Raw genomic sequence first — 23,699 nt, forward strand, 5'->3', positions numbered from 1 at the left:
AACTTCCTAAATCAAATCATCCAGTTACCTGAATTTCCTATAAAAGAACTAAGCTTTTTGATTGATATTTATTAATTTGAAAGCAACCTATCTTGTCTCAGCATTTTTTCCATGCCACAGAAGAAGACAACATACCTTTGAAGAATCTGAACTTTTCATATATGGTTCAGCACAATGTGTAATACTTCCCTGTAACACCTTCTCTATTCTAGCCACGAGGAAGATGTCAGCATGAGGACATGTGACTGAGAATATTCCCTAGAAATAAAACAAGAGATAAATATAAAAGGAAAATGCACACACATTTTACATCACATAATAGGAAGCCATCCGAAGCATGTAGGAAAAGTCTCTACTTGTATCCAAAATCCTACTAATTCTTGAGGTTACTAGTTCTTACCTGCTTTGGATATTGTAACACAGTTTCATGAATGTCCTGAATTCTGTGTAAGCTATCACCACTGCCATTCATCATTTGTTGAGATGCATTGGGTATCATGTGCCTTACTGAGGCGTGGTTCAAATCAACATGGAAATCTGCTGAAATCTTCCGGTTGTTTTTAATATCAAATAGTGATAATGTGACAAAGAAAGGTTCTACCTAGACATTTTAAAAAAAGAATCAAGTGTCATTGCCGGCATCTATATTACTGTAAAAATGCATATGAAAGGAAGATGCGTAACATTTTTATGAACAGTTACACACAGCCATCACTCTAGATATTACTGACAAGATGTAAAACACGCTAAAAGAAAAATTCCACTTTCTACAACACAACAAAATGATGAGTAGCAAAGTTACTCTTTGTAGGATTTAGGCTCTCGATTTAAAGGAGTAGAACAAACCCCACAATATAAGTTTCTCAATCACAGCAAGAAATTCCTGCCATTAAGAACAGTGTCAACAAAATATTAAGGCATTCATTAGCATATTAACAGAAAATAATTAGATTAATTATTTACATTTGTCGTTGGTCCTTCTTCATTTTCTGCAATGCAGCTTTGCAAATTAAAAGATAAATCATTACACTTCACAAGAATTTTTTTTCCAAATTTCTCTTCAAATGGCTTCACTTCTGGTTCAATACCCGAAAAGTCAAGCTTCTTTAAAAAGAGAAAAGAAAAATTAAGGTAAGTTCTTTTTCATCTCAAAAGGATCAACATAAAAGAAAATAACATGCTTCCTTATACAAGTCTAACCTGTGCATCTGGATCCAAGGCAAAAAGTTTAACTCTGCTTTCACTTTTCAACTTGATTTCTGCTTCTCTGGTACTCTGTTCAAAACAAGAAAAAAAGTCTCAGTATCACGCTATTAAATCAAAGTGATTTTCAATTTCATTCCTTTTTCTGTGATGTTCAAAGCTTTACATATTTTTAATTCACGCACTTTTCTCTCCCTAACTGAGCCTCGCAACTCCTTAGTTTAAATTGCTCCATTGTGTCCAAGTAAAAAAGTGAGAGAAGACTCCTCTCCTCTAAAGGCTTTTCCAGCCTAGAAACACAAAAACTTACATCAGCAACATGTAACCTTCCAAGCTCATGGGAAGTATACTCCAGTGTAGCTCATATAGCACTTTACTTCCTTAAACAGTAACTTTCATAACACTTTTTTTTTTTTTTTTTTTTTTTTTTTTTAAGTGTGAATGTAGATTAAAAGGTCAGAGCTATCCTGAGACCATAAGATTGCTCAGGAAACAACAGGTTACCTAAATTAAGAAACACCATCATAGCGCTCTTTCTTTTTTCATTTTCTTGTTGTTTTTTTCTTTTCTTGAGCTCTACTGCCAAAGAAGTGGTTTTCCTGTGGGTAGATGGAAAAACCCCCAAAACTTCCAAAAGATAAACCCCTCATACTTAAAAGTTACTTTACAGAGGACACTGTACACTGATCCTGCCTGGGATTTGTGGATGCCTACCTATTAACAGTAAAACAAAAGTAAAGTGAAACAAAATAGAATGTGAAAACCGATGGTATACATAGGTTACTTTTTCAAAAAAAGCTATTATTTAAAGAGTATTCTATGATTTTTGAAGTCACAGAACATGACAAATGAACATATGCGTGTGCCAAAATTACCCACGTAGGAGAGTTGCCATTCCCAAAGTAGCAGCTGGCTAAACAGGGATACAAAGTATTACATTACAGACAGGTGTCTACTTTTGGATCAGCCTGTATGGGTCAAAAGAAGTCACCAACCCAAAACGCTCATCACTGACCATCAGCTGGAAGTGATCTACTGTCTACATCTGCTTTGCTGCAGGCTGAAGAAACTCCTACTGTGTCTCAAAAAAACAAACAAACAAAAAAAGCCCATCAGCTCTAAAACCTCAGAATCCTATCTCAGGTTGATAACAATAAAAAAAAAAAAAGAATTTGACTTAAAGGATGCATCACAGAAGAGGAAATTCTGAGGTTTGATTTTGAGTATAGATGCTCTAATGGATTTCATTTAACACACACAGGAGAAAAGACAAGAGCTGCTGTGAAAGACACAACCCAGACACTCGATACCAGCAGAGTACTGGCAGACTTTGCTTGTTCAACAGCCAGTACGACTGAGAAATACAGGGCTAAACGGTGAAGAAGTTTAAAGATGGCAAGAAGGTTGCACGTGTGTTTTGGAAAGGGCATAGTCAGTGGCAAGAACTGAAGAGGAAGATGATCTAGTCACAGAAGCAAGACAGAAACTGTTTCAGCTACAGCATCTTGAATAGTTTTAGATTCTTCGGTGTTTTGTGCACTAAAGACAAGACAAAAATATGCATTTTTGACTGACGGATCGGGGGCAGTTGGTCAGAAGTCAAGAACTGAAAATGTATGTAGTCCGATCCTGTCTACAGCATGGCAGTGACTCGGTAATTCCATTTCCTCATCTGTAAAACAGGGACAATGTTTTCCTGCCTCAAGGAATACTGGAGCCCATAATGGTTAAGGAGGTACTTGGGCACACTGATCATGACAGTCACATAGTTATTTAAGATAGAGGTCTAATTTGTTTTCTCTGAAGATTAAAACACAACAAAAAAACAAACAAACAAAAAAAAACCCCTACATTCACTCTTGGTACTTAAGTTACAGATAAAAGGAACACGAAGTAGCCAGGACAGACAGATTGAGATATACGTGTGCACATTTGTGCACTGAAGCGCTCAATACCGTCTTATTTAGTTTATGTTACAAACTAACGGCTGTTGATAGAAAAATGAAGGCTTGGAGATGTACTCACAAGGGTTAAACCTTTCCTAGGAAGACCGTTTTTTCCCCTATTGTCAGGTGCTCTGCAATCACCCCTGAAGGAATTTCTCTTTCCTCATAAGCATATGAGGTCAGCTATTGTGAAAATCTCCTCCTAGAACCAACAAAAATAATAGAGCAGCTATAAACTCTTCTAAAAGAAGGCTCCATGCCTTGTGAGTCTTCCACTGGGGAAAAAAGAACCAAACCCAAATAACAGCTGAAAAGACAATGCAAGAAAGGATAGAGGACAAAAAAAATCCTCAAAACAGACAGCATTTATATAAAGCGATCAAGTTAAGGCACGAACAGTGTACTAATGTAAATGAGCAGATTTTTCCCTGTACTTCTCCTCATAAAAAAAAAAAAAAAAAAACAAAAACAAAACAAAACATTAGAGCAAATTATTTTGAAAGGTAGTGTTTACTAAAGATGAACTAGAACGGGAAAACCAAAAACCTTATTATGAAGGAAACAGAAATTTAAATGGGTTATGACTATGGCATAAAAAAAGCCAGTGCTTAAAGAGCTGAGAAAAATAACACGCTAGAAAAATACCTAGCTTAAAGAGCTGCGTGCTTCTGCTTAGAAGGTCATGGAAACAGGAAGCAGCATTTGTAGTACTAAAGCTGTACGCAGGTGCTGCAGCCCTGAATAAGAGTCCCCTCCAGAAGTCATATGGAACCTAAGCATTCCAATAACTCTGACTATAAAGACAGAAAAAATCTTCCATACAGTAAGAGCATCTAATTTTATAATTGTTTCTGAAATAAATTTTCATAGCCTCATGAAAGTATGCTGTTCGATGCTTACAGCTCTTCCAAGGAAAATTTGATTGTATGCACCACAATCCCAATAATTTCCAAATACAGCCGTAGCTGGTGTTGGATTATCACATAATAGCTTTTTGCGTATGTGTGCTAAGTTGATTACAAAGCAGTAACAAAGAATCAAGTCAGCCAACAAATTTGGGTGCTAAAAGCCTGTTAATGTATTCTGACTGGATCTTTTGATATGTTAGCTATTGTAATAGATAGAATTTGTGTTACTGCTGGTTCTCAGTTTATAACCTGCACTCCCTTCAGGAGTAGTTACTAGGTCAGACAGATCCTCCGAAAAGAAGGGGAGAGCATTCCAGAGCATGATCAAGCAGAAAAGTTTCAAGACTGCAGGCTGTGCCACACAGAAGAAAGGGTAAGGAAGGAGTTTGGATCCTGCAACTTCAGTAGAAAATGGTCACCAGCTCCAGTCCTTAGGTGATTTAACAAAAATTTCTCCCTTAGAACACTCACAAAACTTATTGTAACACACAAGTCACTAATTTAACTGAAATAAAGTCTGCAAATGGGCTGGGCTAAGGAAGAGTTACTGTTATTTTCTATTTATTTCTATTTTATTCTTATTTCTATTTTTACCAAACCTCTGGAAGAACAAAATTGAAAAGCAAGAACTATGGCAGCACAGGAAGTATCCATGAACTTGTCAGCTCGTTACAAATACGAGCATCTTAAAATACATTGACATCATCACTGCTATTAAGCTCCTCTGGACTTCTAACTATAACAATAAAACTTGACTGTAGTATAACTAGATTTCTATAGGAATACTTTAGCACTTACCTGCATACAATAAAACAATACTAAAGATGCAAAATACAATAAACTAATAAAATAATAAAACATGCCGCTTTTAAACAGTATGTCAAGATTTATATAAGCAACTTTAAGACAGTAGCTAGTTTGCTTCCAAAAGCAGAAAATGAAGAAGCTCATTAACCACATCTATTCACAAAAGAGCTTCTAAGCTTTCAAAGTACCACAAACTGACTGGAAGCTAGGAGCCAATACTTTCCCTACCTTTACTGAAAGTTCATGTGGCTAACTTACATTTAGTACTTTATAACCCCAGTTGGCATTTACAATATATATTACCTTGGCAATTTCAGGATAGTAGTTATCAAAACTACTTGATGAGCTTTCCATTTTGCTTTGTTCATCATCTGAAATTACAAAACCACATTAAAAAAAAATAAAAAACCCAAAGCAAACAAACAAAAAACTTAAAACACCCAAATGGCTCACAAAACTCCATAGCAAAAATATTTCTGAGGTTTTTTGTTTTGTTTTGTTTTTTTTAAGTCCTACCCCCTCAAAAGTGACAATTGTTAACATAAACAGGTTGTGGACAACTCCATCATTTCATTTTGATGCAGTGACTTCTTGGAGGATGTATAACCAGTTACGTAAATTGGTAAAATAGCAGTTATTTCTAATCTTACCTAGAAAATAACTTTAATATTGATTTTGATATCTGCATGGGGAAAGTGGATACTCAATGCACAAATTTACATTAATCTTTCCACTATGTGTTGTAACTTGATTTCAAAACAAGTTCCCTCTGTCCATTAGGTTCCCAGCTCTACTCTCCAACTGTTACTGGATTTACAAAGCAACCATTCAGACAACTGTAAGCAACTTACGGTTCTAAGGTCAATTGGGGACCAATGACTAAAACGTCTTTACAGAGCTACAGGCTTCTCTTTTTCCGATTTGTTTTTGTTGCAAAGTTCATGTTAAATTCCAGCAATCTTCACCAAAGACTGCGATATCTCATTTTAAGCTCTAATGATCCCTTTTGGTATATCATGCTATTTATAAGCAGAACAACCTTCTACAACCTCTTCCAGGTTCTTCTGGATATGCATGCACTTGGTCTCATACCAGTTGCCCTCCCCATCCACTCTCAAGAGGAAGAATGCACGAGAGGACATCTAGACTATCCTTTTGTCACCAAACTATCAACTATACCTACATCACATTCCTTACAGGTATCTGCCTTACCTATTCTTAAAGGGCTCCAACAGAAAAGATTCTACATCCAGGCAATCTATTTCTGTACTTCAGGGAAATATTTGTGGTCAAGGGAGTTACATCTAAATTTAAGTCCCTTACTGCAACTGCAATTTCTTATTCTTCTACCTACAGTGACCACAGAACAGATTATTCCATTTTCAGCAGCATTTTACACATTTCAAAACAAGTCCCTCCTAAGTTTTTTCTTTTCCTTAAACTGCCTCAGTCCTGATTTTTCATTGTTGTTCTATTTTTCTAGACTTCTGATCAGTCTCATTATTCTCTTCTGGACTTAACTGGAATCAATATAGAATAGTGTTATTTTAATGCCAAAAGGTCAAAACTCTAATCAGTTCAAAAAGACAGTGAAAAGGCTTATAATTTTTATGACTAAAAAAAAAATCAAAAAAGTTTAGCCACAATAAAGCCTTTCTTTCCAAATGCATGTATGTAGACATTGTCACATAACTGTATTAGCATCGCTAGAAACCCCATTTACCTTCGTGAGACTCTCCATTTCTTTTTTCTTGCATTGCAGCCTCAAAGTTAAGCTGAAGGATTTTGTTCAGAGTGTTTATCCATTCTTCCATTTCAAGTTCACTGTCTGCAGCTAAAAGGTAACTACTCTTGTCTTGCATCTTGAGCTCAAATGCAAAACGTCTGACTTTGTTGTTCTGGAAGAAAATAAAAGATCTTTATAATATCTTTACATACTGTCTACTCACAATCAAAGGAAGTTATGTGTATTTCAGATCTTTTAACAAAAATATACAGTCTGATATTTCGAACAAGTGTATTATAATTACACTTTTTTGTCTCCATTTGTCCTTTTGAAGATACTTGTATCACCACAACAAGTGGAAGGATGAAAGACAACAGCCCATTTTTCAGTTTCCCCTCATCATTCTGCTTGTAATCATAGTTAGACTAATGCAAGGTACAGTGGTTGGGGTCCTTACAATTTTTTATTTTATTTTCCTCTTCCATTAAACAGAAATGCAATTTCTACTGTGTAGAGACCACTTTTTTCCCCGTATGAGTTTCTAGATGCTAATACAACACCAATAATAAGTAACAGTAAAACAATGAATAAAATAAGATCAGCTGGAGAGGATACAGTACATAGTATAAAATAATAAAATCACACATCTGGAATAGGGTCATTATGTATAATATTTTATAGTTCAAAATGTCGTTTACTTGCCTCTCACCAACAATTCATGTGAAGAAAATAGCTATTTCCAGACCCCTTTATTCTAGCCATTGGATGACTTCTTGGCTTCATAGAAATGAGCATTAACTGATTTTGGGTTTGCACCTGATGTTGACCCATAACTAGTCTCAAATTTCTACATGCAGTTCTGATCGTCCAGATGCCAAGATGAATGCCAATGCTACTAGAGAATACAGTATAGCTTTCAAGACAACTAAAAACTTTAAGCATCCGAAGTACAGTTTTACTTAAAGATTACTGTATCAGCCCAAAACTTTACTTGCAGCAGAATAAAGGAACAGTAATTAAAAACAAAACAAAACAAAACAAAAGCTTCTGACAGAGTCTGAGGAAATTTCAGGTTACTTGAATTGAACTGATGGAACAGAAAGTATGGAACAGTACTTCATGAAAAGATGATTTAGAAAAAAGGGAATTTTCAGGATTAAAAAAAATGAAAAAAAAAAAAACCAGAATCACAGAATGGTTAGCGGTTGGAAGGGACCTCTGGGGGTCATCTCATCCAACCTCCCTGCTCAGGCAGGGCCACATAGAGCCAGTTGGCCCAGGACCATGTCTAGGCAGCTTTTGAGTATCTCCAAGGCTTGAGACTCCACAGCCTCCCTGGGCAACCTGTGCTTGGTCACCCTCACAGTGAAAAAGTGTTTCCTGATGTTCAGAGGGAACCTCCTGTGTTTCAGTTTGTGCTCATTGCCTCTGGTCCTGTCCCTGGCACCACTGAGAAGAGCCTGGCTCTGTCCTCCTTGCACCCTCTCTTCATATATTTATAAACATTGATGAAATCCCTCTGAGCCGTCTCTTCTCCAGGCTAAACAGTCCCAGCTCTCTCAGTCTCTCCTCATAGGAGAGATGCTCCATCCTCCATCCCTTCATCATCTTCATAGCCCTTTGCTGGACTCTCTCCAGTATGTCCATGTCTGCCTTTTACTGGGGAGCCCAGAACAGGACACGGGATGCTAGGTGTGGCCTCACCAGTGCTATTCAGCTGTTCAGAGGGGAAGGATCACCTCCCTCAACCAGTTGACAACACTCCCCCTAATGCAGCCCAGGACACCATTAGCCGCCTTTGTAGCAAGGGTGCATTGCTGGTTTGTGTTCAACTTGGTGCCCACCAGGACCCCCAGGTCCTTTTCTGCCAGCTGCTTTCCAGCCGAGTGGCCTGTCCAGCATGAGCCAGTACCTGGGGTTGTTGTTCTCCCCAGCTGCAGGACTTAGCACTTCTCTTTGATGCAGTGCCTTTCTTTCATTTGTAACTTCTGAAATGTCTCTGTTTTCTGATGATGTAAAGTAATATTGTAGTGCCTGTAATAGTCCATACCAGAGCCACAGGCTGAGCACCAGAAACAAGCCATCGCCCAAGTCGGAAACAAAAGGGGTCAGAAACAGCCCAGAGGATGGAGAATATATATTATCAGAAAGAGCACCAAAGCAGAGGAAGTTGAGGAGCAGAAGGAAAGATACATTTTAAGTGCAAGACTAAGACTACAACTGTGTTTAGGAACCACTTTGTTTGTTTGTTGGTTTGTTTTAAAAACACATATCAAACTAATTTCAGTGGAGTTGGCCAGAATTGTACCCCTAAGGCAAAACAATTTGTGTAAATCTGTATATAGAACTTGCAATATGATTAAATTTATTACAGTTATAAGACTTTCCATGCAAAGTATCTATTAAATGTGTATCCAAAACCATTACTACAATATTTGGAAAAAAATAATCTTTTGTAAAGCTGTTGTGTATCTCTGCATAAATCTTCAAAGAACTTTATACTAATGAAAGTATTATTTAAGAAAGACTTTTTTATTAAAATTTGCCTATTTCTATCCAAGTTAACAAAACCCTAAAACCCAAGAGTTTTTTCCAGGTATGCTGTGCCTAACAAAACAGTTACATGCTGTACTGTAAATACATAACAGAATCACAAGGAAAGGAAAAAAAAAAAAAAAAAAAAAATCTTTTCTTTGGCACTTGCTCCTGATAAACATTTTACCAAAGGCCTTAACTTTTTAAAATAAAGAAAAGCACATAAAAGTAACATTATAAAGGTCAAATGAAAGCATCTGGAAGGGTGACTGAGTTTAATACAATTCCCACAACAAAAATCCCACACAAGAAGCTATGCAAAACATTTTACAGCTCACATAAGCACGAAATGTAACTGAAATGAACTTTTATGCTGTCATTACTTTGCCATGATTTAAGGTTGGGGGTTTTTATGGGTTTGCCTTAAAATCTTGTTTGATATTTTTGATAAATACTTGACATCAACTAGTAATTTATGTTCTTTTCAGAAAGATTTCTAAAATTCAGCCTCCTGCACTTCAAAATCTCGTTCACTGTTTTTGCAAGATGCAGCATGTCTAATTGTTTTTCTGCATAGTAGGTACTTATCTACATCTGACAAATGTTATCTGTATTTTAAAAAAATCCATTTGCTATCAAATACAGAATTAACTGGAGAACAGGCAGAATAATTACCTGAACCACTCCCATGCATGAATCTAGAAATATTGATCCTTTAGGTTCTTTTGATATTTTTTCATCTTTGTAGAAATTGAGATTATAGGATCCATCACCAAGTTGGATTAAGTGGAAAAATCTTCTTTTAAATGACTAGTGAAAAGAAAGGAGGAAAGAAAAACAATTACAACACTAGTACTAATCAGCTTCATATTACGAAACCCATAAGTGCTATTTACACAGTAGGTTACAGAAAAAAGCTTTTACTTACACATAACCTAATCAGTATCCTCAGAAAATAAAAGAGAAATCATTAATTTAAAAAAAAAAATTAAAAATTAACTTAAAAACCTGCAGCAAGATTATACTATATTATTTGAAAGTATTTTTGACCCACTGAAAGGTATTTAAAACTGACTCTACAATATTACACATAATAGATATTTATTTTGATAACCATAAAAATAACTTAAGTTTGTTTCTAAATAAGGAGGCAATACAAAGAAAAATTCATATTACATAGTCCCTTTTCTACTAATAACACACCAGGGTCCAGTTAAGTAAATTATTTAAAACACTGGACTTCTTCCACATACTGGATTTTGAATGCATTTTTTCTGATTTAAGTAAAATAAAAGGGAAGTAAGATTTCACAGATATAAATCACATACAAGCTTTCCTCTTTCATCCCACACTATTTTTTTTTAGAAGTAAACCACATACAAATTGACTTCTCAAAGGCACAGTGATATTTAATATTGGTGTTCAGTTTTTACCACGTGTAAGATGTTCTTAAACTTACTCTCATTGTCACGCTGATTGCGCTATTCATGTTGCCTTTGTACAGCCATCCTTGTTTCGTTATTCCACCCTTCTGAGACCCAAGAGATGCTGCATCCTGGGGACGAAGAAAGGGAGACGGGGGGGACGGGCGGGGGGGACGACACAGAAGTAAAGTTTTGAATCACAGTCTGAAACTGTAGTATTTATCAAAAATTTCAGAAGTCATTTTTAAAAGATGGAATAGCTATGCTCATAATGTAATGATAATAATGTACTATGATCCCTGCTGAAATTCTATAGCTTTCTAATTCCAATGATTTTATTTAAAGACCAGGGATGAGATTGACCTAACTTTTGGTAGGTAACCTGGCCACTTATACAGGCTTTCTCCATGCCCAGCAGGATGATCCAACTTCTAGATAGCTAAATATTAGGCAAGATAAATGCCGCTGAAATAGGGGAAAGAGGGAAAATTCAAAACATTTACTTAAATTCACTTTGTAAGCTTTTTCACATATTCTAACATTCCAGTGCAAGAATTTTTACTAATCTCTATTACCAAAAAGAACAATGTAAACTCATGCTTATCCAAAAATTCAACTGAGATTTCTCAAACCAGTTTGCTTTATATGTATTATTATTTCAAAGATATTACTTCAGAATTTAGAGAACTAACTCCTGAATTCTTGAATTGGATCTGCCCTTGTACAGACCAAAATCAAAGCTTTCTAAAGAGAACAAGACCCAACTTGGCAGTAATGGCAAGTTCACAAACAGCAGACCCAATGCATGCATCACACATCACACCCACTGCCTGTATACCACTTCCATCTGCCAGTTGATGGAACTTAATAACTGCACCAAAACCCATAGGATGTTAACAGCTACCAAAAAGCAGTATTCTACTATCAAAACCAATCAAAATGACAGATTTATAATTGCCACAGAATAAATATTAAATCACCAGTTCAAGTAGTCTTTTAGAGAAGTACCAAGCTGACTTTACCATGGTTTCTAGTTGACATAACCCATTTTGACACAACCAAAATATTAATTAAGTAGACGTGTAGGAAGATTTTCAACGACCTAAAGGAGAAATACTCCTGATAAATTATTATCCAAACATTCAAAAATTAGCTGAGTATCCAGTTGAAAGCAAAACCACAAAACTTCCTCAAGTGCCTCAACTACTTTTTCTAATTCCTTTTCTCAGCTATTAAGAGAACATACGACAAAAAGTGATTACATATGGGGAACAGTCATTGGTTCAATAACCGAACATTAAAACCAAATTTTGGAATAATATGAATTAGTTCTGGAACTAAATCAAGGAACATTCTGTAAAAAGTTACTAGTCCATTTATCTACAGCTTATTTAGTTTGTCTAAACGCATATGCACACGTGAACTTCAAAAAACTGCGAACAGAAGGCAAAAGATGCATCAATCTGTTCCTTCAACCATTCTAGTCAGCTTGATACTATGAGAGTTAGGCCCAGTAAGGATGACATGGTCACCAACTACCAGAGCATCTGATATAATGCCCCAGAAGCATAGACCAGAAGTACTCAGTAAATTTTCATACGCTCCAGTGAGTCTCACTGTCCAAGCAATACAGTCCACTTGTTTCATATTTTCAAGTCATTAGCCCCCACCCCTGTACTATTTCCTAGATAACCATTTTTCTTGTACAACAATCAAGATACAGAGACAACAACTTAAAACACCGGGTTTCCAGCTATGATTCTCCAGCTCCGGTGGTGGGCGTTATCCCCAAGGAAAGGATGGTTTAAAACCCCCTTTACAAGTGTAACATTATGAGTAGATGATGAGTTATTGTCAAAACTTGGCACAGAACAACCAATGCTTTTCACAAACCTGACATGACAAGAACTCCTTCATTACGTGTGTTAACAAAAATTAAGATTTAGCTCTATTAAGACTCTTTTTCCAATTCCAAGTCTCTGAGGTGCACTGTTTCCCAACTCCGTTGAGCTGCATGCTGTTTTCTAACAATAAAACTGACTCTCATTTGGGCCTCTCTAGTTACAGTTTCTTTCTGTCAGGCAGAATTCCTGCCGACAGAGCCAAAAAGCTACTGAATCTTTCCAGCTGCCCATCTGTTACTGCAAAGGAACCCAGAGCCCAGTTGTTAACACACGGCTTTTACACTGAAAACATACTTCCTGTTTCCAACCGGTCAGTTGATTTCCTCACTTTTATTATTACTGCTGCACACTGTGCTTCGCTTTTTTTTAATGATCTTTCCCACAAACGCGGCTCCAAAATTTACTTCAACAGCAACTGTTTCAACAAAAACAATTCCTTATCTTGATCCCGTACCCCAGGCTGATTTAACAATTCCATTTACAAACATCAACCTGATGGCCTGATAGCCCAAATTAGTTTTGGAAAGGTAATTCTCTCCTTTTTAACGATGCAAGATTAAGCTAATCTTTATCTGGTTTTCCTCCAATTTTTAATCACTTGCAGCTTTTTGTTTTCTATCATTCTCTTAATAAATCGGCTTTCTTAAAAAAAACACACACACAAACAAAAGCAAAGCAAACGACCACCAAACAACTTCTAAGCTAAGATTTGCATATGTGCTTTTTGGCATAGAAATATGTTAATGTTTGAAAGAAAAAACCTCTTGCATTAATTCTTTCCTTGAGGAAGGAATTTATGGTCCCCCCACCCTATTCCCATTAAGCTCCCTTTTTTTCCTAGCATGCTTTTTTCTCCTGTTTATATTTTAAGTTCCTCAAAGAGTAGCAGACCTCTTCAGGTTCTCCAGCGACTGTACCTCTGACAGAGATACGACATTCCTGCCTGCTCTGGCAGGAAACTGGGCAAGAGGAAACGGGAAGTCCTCTCCACTTCTGCTTCCTAGGAAAACACACACCACCTGATAATAGCCAAGCTATAATTTTTCAGTGTTTAACTAACTCTAGCCATAAGTATTTTTCCGAGTAACAATCACAGCCAATTATATCTCCATTTAATTTTGTTCATGTTTAACTCACTGTTTTCTAAAACACTTCTGTTGTCAGAAATATCACAGTAAATAATGCCAAGTCTTTTTCATTCCAATATAATAGAAATGATAATTATTCCCATCTTACAAATAGGAAGATTTGGATACAGATGCATGAAGTTATTTGTCCAAATATCACAGTGCAGATTAACAGCAGCACTGGAGAAACAGCATCCTGAGACTAGCTGTTCAGGAATCTATCTATTCAGATGCACTCCCTGAGAGGCTTTTTCACATTTAATCCAGGAAAACTTGTAAGGAACTACTTTTATTTCATATATACTACTTTTATTTCATATATATTCAGTTCTGAATAGAAGGAATTTAGAAGCAAAAGTAATTGCCAAAGGGTAAAAACCACAAAAAAAATCATTTTATTTTATTTTAATTCTTTTTTGTGATGCAAGAGTTCAAGTACTTGTAAGAAAAGAAAACACTAGCATTTAAACACTGTGTTTTGAAACAGGGCGTGGTAAGAATTAAATAAATCACACAAATAACAGAAGCAGTTACTGAAAAAAGTCTGGCATTTGAAACACACTTGAAAATTGCTTGAGGCTATGGATCTCTTGTTTCCCTAAGCCAATGACAAAAAAGAAAATGCCTTACAGTTTTAGACAATTTTTTTAGCTTTTGTTTCCACGATGGATCTCCAGGTCTTATCCTATACTCAGATTTGTGACAAACTAATTTTAACTCACACTGTATGCTATACTGTCATGCATGCTTAAGTGTGTGTACTGTCATGTTGGAACAGATTCACCTATGATTTTACTCGACTTCATGATTAAACTGCACGAAACATTTCTTTCTATATACCCGTCTACATAGAAACAGTATAAGACAAGACAGATTTTATGAAAGCTGAAGGATTATACATCACTAAGTATTAAAACTTCAGTTTCACCATGTGTCAAAACTTGTTCTACTCACATGACAGATCTCAGGAGTACAAAGTTATTTGAAAGGAGATAGGTAAAATAACTACATTTGTCTCCCAATCAGGCTGTTCAAGCTAATCTGTTTTCATTTACTGACATCAACACTTAACCCAACTTGTAACCTCTCCTTACCCACCATTCTTTACTGAAAGCAAGAGAAAGTAAGGAATTACTATTATCTCACCTCATCTTTATCTGCTTCTTCATCCACTTCATATAAATGAACTGGAAGCTTCTCTGATTTTGTCCCTTTACTAGAAAAGAAAAAGCTTCTAAAATACTAGAAATTTTGTGGTTAGTTACCTATTTTATAGCTGCAACAATAAAGATCTTATTTTCCTAACTGATGAGGAAAAAGCACAAGAATAACTGAGTAAAAGCATCTATTTTTCATGAAATATATTTCTTAGCCAGCAATTTTCTGCATTTGCACCTCTGCCCAGAGTCTTTCTTTTGTTCTGCTTGTCAATGTCCTTATGTGTAACTGAAGGGAACCAAATGCTTTCTCATTCACTGCACTCCTAATATCTTAGGAGCAAGAATTCACACCTGCAACTATTGGCTCCTTTTAGGACAATGTGTTTATTCAAATTTCAATTGACTATCATGGTTTCTGTTCAGTGCAAGTGAAAACCAACTACCAACTTCTACAAAACATGTGAGAATATCAGAACTTCTCACAGGGGAAAAAAAAGCTATTTCTTAACTGATAGATGCAGGAGAGTAGGTAGGGAAGACGTAGATCTTCCAGAGTTGTGGAATTCGGAGTATTCAGCCACTCTCAGATATTTTAAGTTAAGGGTCTAATCTCTATACTCTCCCTATAAGATTTTGAAAAAGTTGGAAAAGATTTCTCTAGCAGATGGTTTAGAAAGTCTGCAATAGATGTAGATTAGGCTTTTGCTTTGAATCATCCTGTGAAAATCTGCACTAGTTCAAACACTTACTCTAACAATCTCGGTCAGGGTCTATTCCCTAAGCTCCTAGAGGGAGTTCCAAAAGCTGACTCTGAAGCTACAAAAACAGGATAGCACCATTTTAGTTTCATCTAAACATTAGCCTGTTTTAGTTATCATATTTACATTCACATTGTCAATGATACAATTTCTTGTTTTGACCTGCCTATTAATAAGGCAGCGTTACTACGGTATCTTTCCAGAAAATGGTTTAACAAGATTTTACACCTTCAAGTTCATCAATATAAATTCCATCCAACAAATCTTTATCATCTCTATTGACTATTAAACATTGATATAGCATATTTCATATTACATATTACATGTATTAATACATTTCTGTAATAAACACATTCATATTAAATACAGTTAAAGTTCCTTCACAAATTCAAAATCTTTATTATACCACTAGACAACATACATACTTTGGAAGCTGTCGAAACTCTCCTGAATAATCTTCATATCTATAGTTAACAACATGCCAGTCTGAATTGTAGGTTTTGATGCACTGTTTTAATGAAAACCAAATATCAATATTAATTGGAAAAGAATTAATAGCATTCCCTAGACACACACACAAAAACACCTCTTAAGATATGGCTGTTTACAAACTACTGTGGTTACATGTTGATCTCTGAAAATTCTGTACACTGCCCTTCTTTTGCAATACAGTCTAGTGCAATACAGCTTTTTGCAACAAGTGATATGTTTCAATAGGACGTTATCATCTGATAGACGTGTATTTTATAAAACGAGAAAATGATTAATACACTCAGCATCTGGATTAACCATCTTCAGTTGCCTGAAAAGTTAAAGCAGCATTTCACTGCAGCTGAAAACATGACTGAGCCTTTAGAAAACTCAGCATTAAAATATAGATACATTATTAAAATAGAATATCCAATTTCGCACATACTTATACAGAGAAACTAAAAACATTTTTTCCTTAAATTTATACTTCTAGTGCAATTAATTAATATTTAAATTTAAACTGCATGCTTGCAGCTGTTGAAAAGCAATTATGTCATTAAGCTTTGGTCTAGATCACAGGAAATACCATTTTCCTCCACCCATATTGCTACAACATAAAAGTACTGATTTATCTTGGCTTTGACCAAAGTAACATAAAACTGGCAAAATCTGTTGCCAGAAACCATATGGTACAAAATTTTATATGTTACACGAATAGACTTACATGTACACAAACATAGCATCCAATAATTCAAAAATATTTTCTTTATGTTTCAAAAGACAAAGTTAATACTTGCCAAGCAATTGTTTCAGCAGAAACTCATTAAAGTTCATGAATTACCTATAGCACTCCTCCCTCTTTGCCTACCTTCTTCAAATATATCTTAAAACTGTTTAGGTTAGGTATTAAGGGTATGTATCACTGTGGATAAATCACTTTGAGGTAGATTCGGCTATATGGAGCTCCTTCAGTTTTCTTGGAATTACAACAGACATTTACTTCTTTCAGATGTTAAAATATCAGCTTAAAGTATATCAGTAGAAAACCAGTAGATAATATAAAAAAGACAAAAATTTTAAACCTTTCATTCCTAAAAGGCTTCAACAAGACACTAAATGAAACGCAACATCACAGTCGGAACCAAGGGAATGCCAACATAAGCAAGCAGTTATGAGAAACTTTAAGTTTGAGGATGTTTCTTCTCCATATAGCATACAAACTGAGCAGTCATAATGAATTTTAGCCTCGACAAGTGTTACAGTTATGAACACCTCTGTTCCAGCAAACTGTACAAGAGCATTCTGAACAAACAAAGAATGACTGCTGTGAAACACTTTATCAAGAAAAATAAGTCACAATGATTCATTCCAGATTTACTGTTGCTCCCAATATTACGTATGGAAATCACCCATGTTCATCTGGGAAGCCAAAAGCATAAAGAAGGTGGGTGAGAAGCATCTGCTAAAGCCAATTACACAAATAAAATAATTCAAAGCTATCCTGCAATCCTTCTTTTCCAGCCCCCAATGGACAAAATACTAGGTTTTCCTGGAAATTTTCCCTTGAAATCATTGATAAATAAATGGCAATAAGTATTTAATATTTTTTCAAATAGTAAATGAAGCAGAAGAAAAACAATTCAGGTATAATATTGTTATTACACACAGCCACATGCAATTCCAGTATTACCTCAGTGACAAACAAGCTTTGAGCTTCCTTCTCTGCATTTTCAGGAACTGTTGAACGAATGTATCGACTCTGCCGCTTCAATAATGCTGTCTGATAAACAACAAAAACAATTATTGAAACTCACAATTAAAGGAGAGATGACACATTATGACAACACTCAGTTATATCACTATAACTAAGACAGAAGCTCAGCAGAAAACATCTTATGAATATGCTGTTTCAGAATAGCCAATTAATGAGAATTTGCTTTCATTCAAAGATCAGCAATGTGTTCCTTCTTTCACAGCAAAAGAGCAAGATTGGAATCAGTAAGAAACAGAGGCCACAGAAAAGTGTTTTCTTCTATTTTGTTAACAAAGGCAAGAAAATACTAATAAAAATAATTCCACCATGACAACCTAACTCCAATATTTTGAAGACAGACATTAAGGTAGTGTTATTACTACATATAAAAACTATTACTCAAGAAAAGTAACAAACCCAGACCAAAATAAGAAGAGTAGTTCAACTGCAGATCTCAGCTGGAAAAAAATGAGACTTGCACTGTTAAACTCAAGGTTTAGAAAGAAGGCCTGGATCACTGAAGTATACACTTGGGCTAGAAGGTGTTTTCATTTTCTTAACAGTTTTAGCAAATAGCTCTGTTTCTGAGGTTAAAAAAAAAAAAAATATATATATATATATATATTTTACTGATGTTAAAATCTGACATGCAATTTTCTGCATCATCCTAGTCCCCCTTCCCCATGCTTTAGGGCAAAGTAATAGCAAGATGGCCAGGGTTGTTCTTAAGACAAACGTGCTTGTAGGTAGCACTAAAGAACTGCCAAAAGACACCAAGTATTTCATAGTGGGGTGTCTTAGCACAATGAATACTTAAGTATTTAAAATGAATGTATAAATGTGTAGCTATGGTGGGCCTTTTTCCAGGTCACAGTTTATACAAAAGTCAATGCTGCAAAGTATGAATCAACAAAATCAGTCTTTAGTTCCATCAAGATGAAAAATAAGCATGTGTAAATTTTTCATATACAAAATATTTAATAAAAATTAAAAAAAAAAAAAATCCAAAACCAAATCACACGCAAAGAAGGCGTTCTCAAAATTATTCACTTCATTTTGGGAAAGAAGGTGCCAACACCTACATTTCTATAGCAAAAAATAACAGCAGATCTTAAATTTCCAGTGTTTTGTCTAGTGTAGGAAGGTATCTTTCTCAGCAATTGTACACTGAACAACAGGTCCACATGCAGATATTTTAGAGGAAAGGACTATAGTAGATGTAGGTGAGAGACAGAAGCCAGCCAACACACAACATTCCTCAAGTGCACTTGACCAGTCTTCAGACGTGTCCATTTTAGTTTGTTATTCCTTAGCTTTTGCCTTTCTCCCTCCTGTGTTTTTAACATGGGTGTTTTATATTTTTCTCTCCACTTTGGAGGTGTTCAAGCAGTTTCTGTCATCTGATAAGGTTCTCTTCCTGCTCTGTAAATTTGACAATGTCCACCTACTGACAGTACTCTTATTCTATGCAAGTTTCAGCAGCTACAGTGAACAGAGAAAGTACAAAATATTGCTGCTGACACCACATACTCACTGCCAATACCTGTTTTAAAAATTATTTTTTCCTCTTCACACACTCTTTCCAGTGTTGGCTGTTGAATATGAGCTAGTAAAATTTCCCCCAAAACCGCTTCCCCCTCCGCATCCCTTTAGGATGCTTGAAATTATGGTTATTAACAGTTGATTATTCAAAATATTGGGAAAGGAATAAAAAAGAGGCACAACAGCATACAAGTGTGTATATATATAACCAATGGAGGTTATATAACCAATAGAGGTTATTAATAAAGTCCTGTATCTTACTGGTAAAATAAAGACTATGCAAAATGCAGGAAAAATGGGGAGAAAAGTAGAGGGTTTCAATTCAACAGTCACATACCCAGGCCATCCTTACTTTAGAAGATGTTACACAGAGCCAAATGCTCAAGAAGCAGTGACAGGAATTATTTTTAAAGAGTCGATGGAAAAGATGGCATGCTGTATGTTAGATCATACCCTTAAAGATACCATGTGCTAGAAGAGACTTATCAGTTGTATGGGAAGTGTCAGAAGCTGTATTATAAGGCAATCTCCACACTAAATTGAAGCCTTGATTTAGACTAGTTGGTTAAATACTCAAAGAAAAACACAAAATAGATTTTAAAAGAAAAAAGTCATAGTGAACTTTCTTTGAACATTTCAAAATAAGTTATTGTATTTTGACCAGTTTACTTTGTACTCTCTAAAATGAGGACGTTACTTGAACATTTTTTTGCTTGTTCCTTTTACTCGAGATATGCATTCTCCTAGAATGGCCTGGGTTTACTTTTATTTCTGCAAGGTTGGCATAATATCTATTTTCAGAGGTACTTAACTTGCATTAACTAAAAGCCAAGAGCTTTAAGTGGAAGTGTGACAAATCAGTGTGGCTCAAAACCAAAAGTAACACAGGTGAAGCAATGTCTAAGCTAGGCACCAAAATGCCTTCAAAATAACAGTGGGATAACTTTGTAATGGCATATTTAATTTGGGTAGGAACGTACCCACATTGTATTTGCTACAAGTAAACTCATAGCAAATATTTTTCCCAATACAGGATAAGCATGGAAGCAGTACTCAGAAGTTAGGTATTTTGAAACAAAAGCATTTAGATACAAGGTGTCTTATTGCAAAGTAATCACTAGTATAGTTTTGGGTTAGGGTTTCTTTTAATAATATACCTGCTATGCAGTTAACGTAAACATCACCAATTTCACAGTCATTGAGCATGTGATTTTAACGCGATCCACTGTCCTGGTTTCAGCTGGGATAGAGTTAATTTTCTTCCTAGTAGCTGGTACAGTGCTGTGCTTTGGATTTAGCATGAGAATAATGTCGATAACACACTGATACTTTAGTTGTAAGGACTTTTCAGCTTCCCATGCCCTGCCAGCAAGAAGCTGGGAGGGAGGACAGCCAGGGGGGCTGACCCAGACTGGCCAAAGGGCTATGCCATACCCTATGATGTCATGCTCAGTATATAAACTGGGGGGAGTTGGCTGGGGGGCAGCAATCGCTGCTCAGTGGCAGGCTGGGCATCAGTTGGCAGGTGGTGAGCAACTGTATTGTGCATCACTTGCTTTTGTATATTATTATTATTATTATTACCACTACTACTACTACTATTTTACTTTATTTTATTTCTATTATTAAACTGTTCTTATCTCAACCCACGAGTTTTCTCACTTTCACCCTCCCGATTCTCTCCCCCATCCCACCAGGGGCAGGGAGTGAGTGAGCAGCTGTGTGGTGCTTAGTTGCTGGCTGAGGTTAAACCACAACATCCATCAAGGTGGTCTGTTTTAAACTAATGCTATTTAGTTATGAAGCCATTTCATTACTGAGTACATTACTGAAATTCAGGTGACTTAGAATAATTATAATAAGCCATGAAGAGGCACAAAATTGGATACAAGAGTACCCAATGGATATAGTAATTCAAGGTTATGAAAGAGAAGACTTCCTTCTCAGCAAGAGTCTAGAAGAGGTATAGCCTTGACTGACTGACAGCATTGTAACCAAGAGCAGCAAAAAAAATTAGTAGGAGATGTTCCAATGGGTGGCAGGAAAGTGGTCCTAGCATCTTAAGTAAACAAACAAATTATGTGGGGACCATAACAAAAACAAAACAATGATAAAAAAGCAGCTAGAAATGAACAGACTAGGAAATACAAAGGTATTCCGCGTTTAGACAGCGCAATCACTAAGAATGAAGGCAAACTCAGTGATGTTAACAGTAAAAAGGATCTCCAAACACAACATGACTACCCCTATAAATTTGATGAGAACAAGTTAGGGAATAACCTGATTAGTGAATTCAGTGCAGAAAACTCAGAACTTGAGCTTGTGAAAAGCAACTGAAACAATTATGAAATGGTCAATTAATAAATGACCCAATATGTGAAGAGAAAGTTGCTGATAAAGAGCTCTTCTGGAAACTAGAGAAAGCAAATCTTGCTATTATTTGCATATGATGTCATCAAGGAAAATGTAGAAACTCAAAAGAAAGAAAAAAATTACAAGCCTGCTTATTTGGATTTGAAGATCAGCATGAAGCAGGACAAAAATCATGACTTCTGAAAAGTAAATGGGCTGCTACCAAATATATCTAAAAGGAGAGAAAGCAGGATTCATAACCTCAGCTAGCCAAGTTTAGGATGATGGCAAATGCATTTAAGTGGAAATCTGGAAACTAGATCAATTGGCTGAAGAATAATCCTTCAATCTTTGTGAGTTTTTCCAGACCAGAGCATTTTCTGCTCCAGCCTTGCTCAAATATTTCTTTGGTAGTGGTTTGAGCTTAGAGCTACTTCTGACAGCATGTTTGGAGAACAGTCACAGCTGAACAGAGAAAGGTGACTTACTGTTTTTTTTTTTCCTTTCCCTCACTAGGCAAATAACGTTCATTGGGAGAAATAAAGACAAGCAAGCTGTATGTGGTCCAAAGAAGTGAGCCACTGTGCAAGCTTACTTTTCTGATATGGACTAACAATTCATATCAGTTTGCCTTTAATATTTGCTTCTCTGAGGTGGTTAGACTTACAAACTGAAGGTGGCACTGACCATGACTACAGAACAAGACACTAAAACATTTGTTACAAAAATCTTGCCTTTGAATTCCTGCAAGTATTGTTACTAGTTATATGAAAAACACACTAATTAAATTACATTCCAGTTATCTAACTGCATTACCTGAAAAAAAGTTATCCAAATTATGCACAAACACTTGTCTCAAATTTCTCCCAAAATAACTTCAACCTTAGCACAAGTTTAACAGTTAGCAATCTGCCTCTTTGAAACTAAGTAACTTCTTCTGTAGTCTACTGAAAAGTGTAGAAGTGATATCTAGTGCTGAGAAGTAAGTATTTACTGTGCTGTTTTAAGTGCTAGTTTTAAGGCCACGCTGGTAACAAAATAACCTTACTCTTAACGTCTTTATAAATTATCAGGGCTTGGCTTCCTTTTTAGGCAAGTGGTTTTTAGATTGTAATAATTTTAACCTAAGCACGAGGAAAAACTTTGTAAAAACAAAAACTAAATGCTCTAAGAGGAAATGGCTTGAACAGGTTTTTAGACAATGGTAGGAGTTTCCACCTATAAACTGTTCTATGTGTGTATACAGGTAGTTCTAAATACTCTAGCTCACTATTTCAAATTCATCTTGTGGGGTACGAGGGCAGTATCAAACATTTGATTGGAGGCTTACCCAAGAGCTGCCCACACCTTGTGTGACAGCAACAAGTTAGGAAAAAGGAATTAAAAAAAAAAAAAAAAAGTGAAGCAGAATGGCAAATACAGAAAATATGCCATTATTTAAATGCTTAAAATGGTACTGGCAACCATGTCAAGACTAATGGTTTCAAAACTGTAAATACAATTATGGAAAACTGCACGGGGTTAAAAGCTTTAACTTGCAAAAAAATAAATAAGCACATAAGGGATTTCTGTTCTCTCACTCGGTAATATTTTCTTAATACACCAAATGACAGATTTAAATGCATTGTGTTGTTGAAAACAAGCTAGACAGATCAAAGCAGTATTGGAGAGTCATGTGTACAATAAAAATATTCGGAGTAAGTTTGTGCCAGCAAATCCTAGAAGGAAATAAAAGTTTCATGGCATAACAATAAAGTTTGATAGTACAAACCAGTCTTCATATAAATCGAGTATAAAATGAGACTCTGCCAAAGACTATGTAGGGGAAGCCCAGAAGATGTATTCAGATATTACACTGCTGAGGGATGAAGAAACAGGAAATCTGACTACATTCCAAACTTGTGACTACCTGAAGTAAATCCTCTGATGTAACTCCCACTTTAATGACCGCCTTGATGCAAATCTGACCATAGAATCCAAACAAAGGATGGCAAAAAGCATTACAGTTTGTGAATGAAATTCAGTCATTCCCTTTAAAGGATCAGACTGACAACTAAGGACTAGCTTCAGTCATATATGCCTG

At 35.8% G+C, this 23,699-nt stretch overlaps 1 protein-coding gene across 3 annotated transcripts in view; it reads right to left on the reverse strand.

Moving 5' to 3' along the window:
* The window catches only part of DOCK9 (dedicator of cytokinesis 9), a gene marked incomplete at its 5' end in the record, with an annotated part of 104,611 nt that overhangs the window by 69,139 nt on the left and 11,773 nt on the right, over nucleotides 1–23,699 (reverse strand). For all 3 annotated transcript variants that reach the window (XM_082304817.1, XM_082304818.1, XM_082304819.1), the window contains 11 exons: nucleotides 136–258; nucleotides 401–601; nucleotides 964–1,104; nucleotides 1,201–1,275; nucleotides 5,168–5,235; nucleotides 6,588–6,762; nucleotides 9,801–9,935; nucleotides 10,585–10,680; nucleotides 14,727–14,796; nucleotides 15,924–16,006; nucleotides 17,660–17,749. In XM_082304817.1, coding sequence (XP_082160943.1) covers nucleotides 136–258; nucleotides 401–601; nucleotides 964–1,104; nucleotides 1,201–1,275; nucleotides 5,168–5,235; nucleotides 6,588–6,762; nucleotides 9,801–9,935; nucleotides 10,585–10,680; nucleotides 14,727–14,796; nucleotides 15,924–16,006; nucleotides 17,660–17,749 — 1,257 coding nt within the window. The remainder of the gene's footprint in view (nucleotides 1–135; nucleotides 259–400; nucleotides 602–963; nucleotides 1,105–1,200; nucleotides 1,276–5,167; nucleotides 5,236–6,587; nucleotides 6,763–9,800; nucleotides 9,936–10,584; nucleotides 10,681–14,726; nucleotides 14,797–15,923; nucleotides 16,007–17,659; nucleotides 17,750–23,699) is intronic.

This window comes from Platalea leucorodia (genome assembly GCF_965183815.1).
Source record: "Platalea leucorodia genome assembly, chromosome: 2".
NCBI lineage: Eukaryota > Metazoa > Chordata > Aves > Pelecaniformes > Threskiornithidae > Platalea > Platalea leucorodia.